Raw genomic sequence first — 9,516 nt, forward strand, 5'->3', positions numbered from 1 at the left:
TATTGGATCTGAGCAGCAGAAGGAGGCGCGGCGCAGTGAGGGACGTTGTCAACGGGCTGTAAAACTCCTCTCCTTTACCCCACCCCCTGTCCCCTAGGGCCTGCCTTGCACTGGAGATGCTCATCATATACCTGCAGGGAAGAGAAGGGAAAAGCTTTTCAGGAACTGTTTATCACAGTGTTGTAAACAGAGAAGGACTAACCCACTCTGCATTTCTGTTTCAATGTTATTTGCCAACGTATTGTGACATGGAATCAATGTGGGAAATACATTGGATCTGAATAAAGTCCTCAACCAGTACAGTTTTCATCTCATTTCAACCAGTACTGTTATCATCTCATTTCAACCAGTACTGTTATCATCTCATTTCAACCAGTACAGTTTTCATCTCATTTCAACCAGTACTGTTATCATCTCATTTCAACCAGTACTGTTATCATCTCATTTCAACCAGTACAGTTTTCATCTCATTTCAACCAGTACTGTTATCATCTCATTTCAACCAGTACAGTTTTCATCTCATTTCAACCAGTACAGTTTTCATCTCATTTCAACCAGTACTGTTATCATCTCATTTCAACCAGTACTGTTATCATCTCATTTCAACCAGTACAGTTTTCATCTCATTTCAACCAGTACTGTTATCATCTCATTTCAACCAGTACTGTTATCATCTCATTTCAACCAGTACTGTTATCATCTCATTTCAACCAGTACTGTTATCATCTCATTTCAACCAGTACTGTTATCATCTCATTTCAACCAGTACTGTTATCATCTCATTTCAACCAGTACTGTTATCATCTCATTTCAACCAGTACTGTTATCATCTCATTTCAACCAGTACTGTTTTCATCTCATTTCAACCAGTACTGTTATCATCTCATTTCAACCAGTACTGTTATCATCTCATTTCAACCAGTACAGTTTTCATCTCATTTCAACCAGTACTGTTATCATCTCATTTCAACCAGTACAGTTTTCATCTCATTTCAACCAGTACTGTTATCATCTCATTTCAACCAGTACTGTTATCATCTCATTTCAACCAGTACTGTTATCATCTAATTTCAACCAGTACTGTTATCATCTCATTTCAACCAGTACTGTTATCATCTCATTTCAACCAGTACCGTTATCATCTCATTTCAACCAGTACCGTTATCATCTCATTTCAACCAGTACTGTTATCATCTCATTTCAACCAGTATAGTTTTCATCTCATTTCAACCAGCATTGTAAACATTGAAATTAGGGTAAAACTTCAGCTTAAATACATTGACTTAACCTGACTAACAGGTTGTTACAATCTAATTTCAACATACATCATCAGAATTATGTAAACGTTGAAATTGAGTGGAAAATTGTACATAGAAACAAACAATATTTTTCATCCTATATTCAATTGGGTGGTTGAAATTGTTGAAGTTTAGATTTGATTAGATAGTTGATAGTAAAATGGAATGTTTGAATTAACATCATTGTTTCAACGTCATGCTTTCATCCTAAATAAAGAGGTATGTTGAAATAAAATGTGATGCGACAGTCCAACGATTTCTGCCTGACCAGTTACTCTTACTGAGAGAGCAGAGAGAACATAGATATCAGAGAGAGAACAGAGAGCAGGGTAATGGTTAGTGTGTATTCATTGTGTGTCTGTCTGTCCTGGTCTTTCTGACCTTTGCCCCCAGTCTCCACAGCAGTAGTATAGGCCATAGCCCACTGCACTGAGGTGCGCCAAGCTCCATGGCGCTGCAGACAATGTAAGGTATACTGGTTTTGCTTTTCGTACGTAGAGATGCAGTCAAATATATTGGCAAACTTGCACTTTACAATGGAGCGGAATGTTTTGTGTTTTCTTTTCAAAACTGGTTGATTGCCTATTTTTACTTTGTAGGCACCTGCCATTTACCACAGGGGAGATACATTACACAGTAAACAATGATAATTGTCCAGGCCATTGTTTTTCTTGATCCTGTGTACATGTAAACCCCAAAAGTATTTGACATTAAATGTATTTGAGAAGAAACAGTGAATCATGCAAGGGTGCCAATATACAGTATTTGACAGCATCTGTATATTAGACACAAGACCATGCAAACCTGTTATAATGTAGTAAATATTCTGTTCTGTCTATTGTTAGTATTTTTTACTTGGATAGAAAGTAACAGCCAGTGAAAGGTTTTACTGTGAAGTGTTGTGGCTACTATATTGCTGGCTGTAACGTATTCCATCACTGTTTTTAACCCCTTTGTATATTGATTGATTTTTCAGAACAACAAGAAGCAAACAGAATACCAACCGGGAAACAGGACATTGTGCTCCTGTTATGATGTGGGGAAGTATATTCTGTTTGTCTTTTAGCAATGTTGCATCCAATTCAGGAAGTACACAGACATTCCAATACTCTACAATGCTTTTCAAAGGAATTGGAATTTGATTTAATTAATGAATTGGATTGGAATTGACCCCCATCCTGGTTGGATGTAGACGATGAGACAGTGCTAGGTTTTACTGTCAAGTGTTATGTGGCCACAGTATTCTGTGGTAAACCCTGTCTGTGGTAAACCCTGTCTGTGGTAAACCCTGTCTGTGGTAAACCCTGTCTGTGGTATACCCTGTCTGTGGCAGGTGAAAACATTGACTCATTCACCCTCATTATCCAGGTTCTCTGGTGGTAAAGGAGATATGAAATCTCCAGAGGTGGTAAAACTCTCTTCCTTTCTCTCTTTATTTGTTGTATTTTTCTGCCTTTGTCTCTCTCTTGTCGCTCCCTGTAGCCCCCCCTCTCTCAGATAGGAAACCCACACATTTCACACTAGTCTGATGTCATCACCTCATATCTCAGACATACCCCACTGTTCCCGTCTAACTCTTTTTCTCTGCATCGATCAACCCTCCGGCCCCAGGAGAGCGAGATGTTATAGTCCCAAATCTGTTTGTGCTCTTGCCAAGTCCATTGCTATCATTGTCGAGCTTAACATGGCAATTCCATAAGGAGTTGGCAAGAGAGCAGAAGCCGTGCAAAGGGAAAGGATCACTGCTGCTGCCTCCCTTTCCTACCAAAGGCACATGAATTGAGGAGCAAACTGAAGGAGAGAGGAGATTCAGCAACACTTGGAGGACAATGGAATTCAATTTTAAAAAAGCATATTCATTGCTGAAAGGAGAACCAGAGCATTAACAGCTTAAACAGACTTCCATGTCATCTATGCTAACACTTGGTTTGTTCAATCAAAATGGTTGCTTTTCCCTTTGGTATTTTAAGTATAAACTGTGCTCCAATATTGAATTTTAAAAGCCTATTATATTAAATGCTTTTTTTGATTGAATTCCATTGTCCTCCAAGTGATGCTGAATCTCCTCTCTCCTTCAGTTTGCTCCTCAATTCATGTGCCTTGGTAGGAAAGGGAGGCAGCAGCAGTGACCTTTAATATAGACCTCATATTTTTTTATATATAAATAAAGGCTTGCTAAAGTGCCTAAATTCAGCATTTTGACATGTCCCTCTGTCAACACTTGTAGGAAGATTTTAACACACTTTAATCCCCACGTTTTCACCTTCATTGTAAAGTCCTAGTTATTTTGTTGCTTCGACAAAGTCACGTCTGAAGATGATTTATTTCATGAAATTAGTGATATATTTCCGTCTGAACTGAACTCTCATTTTAATATGGCGAAACTATTGCTTTTTAAATATTTGTTGTCAAAATAAACATTGAACATCTAATAGTTAAATCATAGAGTAAAAGCAGGAGAGCTGGTTCTACTACTTTTTTTTTAAATGACAAATTCTGCCATTTTGTGGTGGAAAACTGAACGTGTCAAAGCTAACACGTCAACCCTGTTAGCCACAGATAGACAGACTAGAAATGTTTTAGCAATGTATTTTTGTTGTTGTTGTGAAGCTTCCATTCAATTGCCACTTCCTTCCATTCCCACTGTCTCACAAGGGGATCACAAGTGGATTTATGCCTGATTTAAGAAAAAAATCATCAACCCTGTTATGGGTTGGCACTTACTATAGTCTCTCATTTATTATTTTTCATGGCAGAATGTTAAAATTGTACCTGTATTCCAGTCTGTTATGTTAGCTAAACACTCACTCCTTGTCATGGCCAAAGAGACTGCCAATTTTGACTTGAACTAGCAATTTTTGACAGACTGGGGCTTTTCAATGAGTGTGTGACCAAACTTTCTCTTCCTGTTTTTTTCTCCAAACTGGCTGCCATCAAAATTGGCACCTTTTATAGAAGAAAGGTAAATGTGTGTAATTATATTTTTTTGTGAGTTTGATATTCAAATAGTTTCTAGTAAGTAAATATCTCAGGAGGAGTTTGAGTTTTCAGAGCAGTGTAATATTTTTTCTCCACATTTAGTAAGACCTTTAATAAGAGCTTGTTCATAAAGGATGTGCTATCTATGTTTTTCACCTACTGTACCCATTTACTGTCATATTAAATGTAACATATTTACTATCAACTGAGTCCTAAACACTGGTGGACTTATCATTCGACAGAAGAGGCAATTGCCTCAGGCCTCACATCAAAGGGACCTCATGAGAGATGGGCAATTGTTTTTAAATAATATGAATTTTGTGCATGAGGCCCCCCGTGTCACGCTCGAGGCATAAAACAAATATAGAAAATAAACCCCATCAAAATCTGTCTGTTTAAGTTAGAGATGTGTTTTTTTCATGAAAACAAACAAATTGCTAAGGTTTGGGTTAGGCATAAGGTCAGCAGTGTGGTTAAAGTTAGGTTTAGCTTTAAAATCTAACTTTAAGAAGAGAAATTGTAGAACTATGCAGGGTTTAGCCATACTTATGACTTTGTGGCAACTAGTGACGAACCCTTCCGCTGCAGATGCATTTTTTCGATATAGCCAATGTTGACTTTGTGGCTGTGGTACTAGTGACAACCTGTGGAAGGTGGCAGAGCTACAGCAGTGTTTCTCAGATCAGGAGACATCCCGAAAACCGGTCTTCTCACGAAAACATCTGTAGCGTCCGAACGCCGCTACACACTAATATGACGCCTCTATGGAAAGATGAGACCCTCGTGAACACGGGTGTGTTCTCGGTTTAGCTCTACGACTCCCACAAGTTTCACAAGACTCGTCTGAAGGTAACCCAGTACCTGCAGAAAAATCCTCGTGACCGTTTAGGCATCTTCAAGCTCTGATGGTCATTAGTAGTCTACCAAACTTGCTAACTGCCTGGTACTCAGCACTCTATTGTCCCTCTAATCACTCTGACATTAATGCAGATGTATCCTAAAATCTAATCAAACACTTCATGAGAGCCCATGAGCTCATGTTGCGCAACATTTCTATAGGCTATGAAATTACAGGAGAAAGCGGAGTGATGGCCTCTACTAAAAGAGGAATTGGATAAGCCGTTGTGTCTGTCCTCACTTGTAGCCTGTGATAAAGACCAGATCACGTGATGGACAGCCATGTGAGTGAGAAGTGTTTCACAGCAGACAGCACTCAGAGAGAAGGGTTGCAAAAGGCATGGATTTTTTAAGGGTGCATTATGGCCATACAAAGGGGATGCCACCGGGAATTCGAAGCATTATCAAGTGCTTCTCAAATTGTGAATGAGAGGTGTGTACAGCCTTCGCAAAAAAAACCCAGAGCTCATGCCTTTCAAGCGACTGTTTTCTAATCATCATTAGCCTTACAATGTCTTAAAAATCTAAACATATAGACCAACGTTTGTAGAACAACTAAAGTTACATTAATAACTCTAAATTAAGAATATAGGAGTACCTATTTCTTTGTTAACTGCTCAACACAGAATTGCTGCATGTGCACACCTCAAATTGTTTGGAGAAAATATCCTTTCTATTTTGTTCAGCTTTGTTCAATTGTATTCTTCATACTATAAAATAATGCCACGGAATACTTAGCAAATCTTGTCTGCTAAATGAACTAGTGTAGCCCACAGCCATATGGCCTAGTCGGATCAGGTCCTTGGGGGCTTTTTCTCCATCCCTAGCAAACACAGCTGATTAATCAAATTGCATTTTAAACTGAAGATCGGACTGGAATTACCCACCCCTGAAACATAAGGACAACTCAGAGTATGCTATTCAGTTCTTCTGAAATAGACTACATTATCTTCACCATAGTGTTTCTTTAGACCTGTCTAAAATAATAATGGATTTATTGTGAAGGTGTTGGCTTTATTACATGGATTTAATAGACTTTTTAAAATGTAGATGATCCAAATGTCTGCAGACTGGCCTCTGCCTGGGCCTCCAAATCAATATGTCCTCCCTGGTCGTACTGTCCACTAAAGTGCACATAGAATAAAAAATAAATACAACTTCTTTTTTTTCACCCTAACACTTATGTGGATGTTATACTGTACAAAGACTTGACTTCTGGTATAAAATAAAAATGGATGCCTTGATTTACAGTAACTGTTTGATTTATTATCTGCTGTATAATGTACCGGCATATATAAGACTAATATTAGATTATTGTATATCAATGGCATTTCAAATTAAGGTGATGTAGTGTGCTGCATAAAATATTTTTCGTTTGTTTGAAGATCTAGAAATCGATATAGATTAAAGATCCATTCTATGTTCAGGACATTTCTATGGTGAACATGTGCCTAGCGCGCTGACGTCACTTCCGTGCAGTACAGCGTTCATGTTTGACAACAAATTCTACGTGGATTTTGGGAAGATCTTTTGCCAGCTTAAATCGTCCAACGATGACTAAATTACAATATCTGAATGTGTATTTGACTGAGCGTCTCATGCAAGCTGCTGAGGAAATACTAAGAGTTGTCGCAGACACGATCTCCGAGTACCAGGAAGAAATATCCCGGACAAAGCGAGAGAACCAATACCTTAAACGACACTTGATCACACCGGTCCTACCGCCGGGTATGTAGCAAGCTAGCTAAACGACTGTACTTTCTTCTCATATGCACGAGTTATCTACATAGTTAGAAACGTGTTATATTGTATTCTACAGAATTTGACTCTGTAGGGCAGAGATAGACACATAGCTGCCTATGCCATTCCCAGAACAAACTACACTTAGCTAACGCAGTGGTGGTCTTGTCAATCAAGAGTCAACAACTGTCATTACTTTCATTGATCTCAATTTTAACTTGTCTTCTTTCCACCAGCCCCTCAGCCCATTCTCTCTTGGGTCTCAGAGCCGCGAACTCCCCCTGAACAACAGCACTGTGAGCAGGAGTGGAGGCCCAGTCTTGGCCAGGAGGACCTTGAGACCACACAGATTAAAGAGGAACATGGTGAACTCTGGACCAGTCAGGAGGAAGAGCAGCTTCAAGTTCCGGAGTCTGATACCAAAGAAGACTCCATATCTACTCTTCCCTGTGTGAAAAATTATGAGGACCGACCTCAGCCTTCACATCTTCCCCGAAACGAAACTGTGGAGAACAGAGTGAGGGAGTCTCTACTGACCAACACAACTGGACAGATCAAAACAGAACCTGATGGCTATGGAGTATCACTATCAGAACCAACCAGTGACTCCCCTCAGTCTCAGCCCGTTTCTGAAGTAAGTCCAGACTCTTCTAGAACACAAAGTCAGAACACTGAGAACACAGAAAGTGTTCCTATTGTTCTGAGAGATCTAGAAAGGAGACCAGAGGAGGATACAGACACACACTCATGTACTCAGTGTGGAGCCGTGTTCTGTGAGCTATCCCAACTGGAGGCACACATGCCATCCCACACAGCACCACACAGTGGTGACACTAGTCACAGGCAAATCATGTGCACAGTCTGTTGGAAGTCATTCACCTCTACCAGTTACCTCAAGGTCCACCAGCGTTCTCACACTAAGGAAAAGCCCTTTCACTGTGGTGTGTGTGGCAAGAGCTTCAGCTACTCAGGGAAGTTTAGGGAACACCAGCGGATTCACACAGGAGAGAGACCTTACCGCTGCTACGTTTGTGGTAAACGCTTCAACCAGTCAGCCCACCTGAAGGCCCACCTGAGGGTACACACAGGGGAGAAACCCTACTCCTGTCCTGTCTGTGGGAAAGGATTCAGTCAGTCCAGCCAGATCAAGAGACACCTCAGAACTCACATCCAAGAGAGGTAGAATAATAATAACTTGGAGTGGAAAGAGCCCATGAGTGGATAAACAGTAACCTCGGAAGCCACCTGATCTTACGTGAATGGTTCGCTACCACAGAATCAGTCTGGTAATTACGAGGCTAGATAGACAGAGCCTTCTGTTCTCAAAGTGCCCAGCATTTGGGAAGAGAAAGAAAGAAATACATTTCTTATTTTCAGTGCTACTAATTCTACAGTAACAGTGCCTCAAAGTGTTCATACCCCTTGACTAATTCTACATTTTGTTGTTACAGCCTGAATTCAAAATGGATTTAAAAAATAATAATAATCTCACCCATGTACACACAATACCCCATAATGACAAAGTGAAAATATATTTTTGAAATGTATTGAAAATGAAATACAGAAATATCTCTTTTACACAAGTGTTCACACCCCTGAGTCAATACTTTACAGAAGCACCTTTGGTGGTGATTACAGCTGTGAGTTTTTCTGGGTAAATCTCTCAGTTTGCACACCTGGATTGTACAGTATTTGTCCATTTTATCATTAAAAAACCGGTTCAAGTCAGAACTGTAACTAGGCCACTCAGGAACATTCAATTTGGTATTTGTAAGCAACTCCAGTGTAGATCTGGCCTTGTGTTATAGGTTATTGTCCTGCTGAAAGGTGAATTTTGTCTCCCAGTGTCTGTTGAAAAGGATTTGGCCTGTGCTTATAGCTGTTTTCTGTTTCTTTTTATCCCCAACATTTCCTTTGCTGATGACAAGCATACCCATAACATGATGCAGCCAGAAAATATGAAGCGTGGTACTCCGCGATGTGTTATGTTGGATTTACCCCAAACATAATGCTTTGTTTTCAGGACAAAAAGTTAATTTCTTTGCCTAATGTTTTGCAGTATTACTTAAGTGCCTTGTTGCAAACAGGAATATTTTTATTCTGTACAGGTTTCCTTCTTTTCATTCTGTCATTTAGGTTAGTATTATGGAGTTACTTGTTGATCCATCCTCTGTTTTCTCCTATTACAGCCATTAAACTAACTGTTTCAAAGTCACCATTGGCTTCATGGTGAAATCTCTGAACAGTTTCCTTCCTCTCCGGCAACTGAGTTAGGAAGGACACCTGTATCTTTGTAATGACTGGGTGTATTTATACACCACCAAAGTGTAATTAATAACTTTGCTATGTTCAAAGGGATATTCAATGTCTGCTTTTTTATTTTTTACCCATCTACCAATCGGTGACCTTTGTGAGGCATTGAAAAACCTCCCTTTATCCTTGAAATTTACTATTCGATTGAGGGACTTTACAGAGAATTGTATCTGTGGAGTACAGAGACAGGGTAGTCATTCCAAAATCATGTTAACAGCTATTATTGAACACGGAATGAGTCCATGTGTAACGGCTTTCTAATGGTGAAGGAGAGTCGGACCAAACTGCA

At 39.6% G+C, this 9,516-nt stretch overlaps 1 protein-coding gene across 1 annotated transcript; it reads left to right on the plus strand.

Annotated features, from left to right (window-relative positions):
* The first annotated feature begins 6,655 nt into the window (after window positions 1-6,655).
* LOC115143515 (zinc finger protein 22-like) lies at window positions 6,656-9,272 on the plus strand. Its single transcript, XM_029684014.2, has 2 exons — window positions 6,656-6,902; window positions 7,151-9,272. The coding sequence occupies exons 1-2, from the start codon at window positions 6,728-6,730 to the stop codon at window positions 8,095-8,097; spliced, it is 1,122 nt and encodes a 373-aa protein (XP_029539874.1). The 5' UTR covers window positions 6,656-6,727; the 3' UTR covers window positions 8,098-9,272.
* The last annotated feature ends 244 nt before the right edge of the window (window positions 9,273-9,516 follow it).

This window comes from Oncorhynchus nerka, linkage group LG15, assembly GCF_034236695.1.
Source record: "Oncorhynchus nerka isolate Pitt River linkage group LG15, Oner_Uvic_2.0, whole genome shotgun sequence".
Classification (NCBI taxonomy): domain Eukaryota; kingdom Metazoa; phylum Chordata; class Actinopteri; order Salmoniformes; family Salmonidae; genus Oncorhynchus; species Oncorhynchus nerka.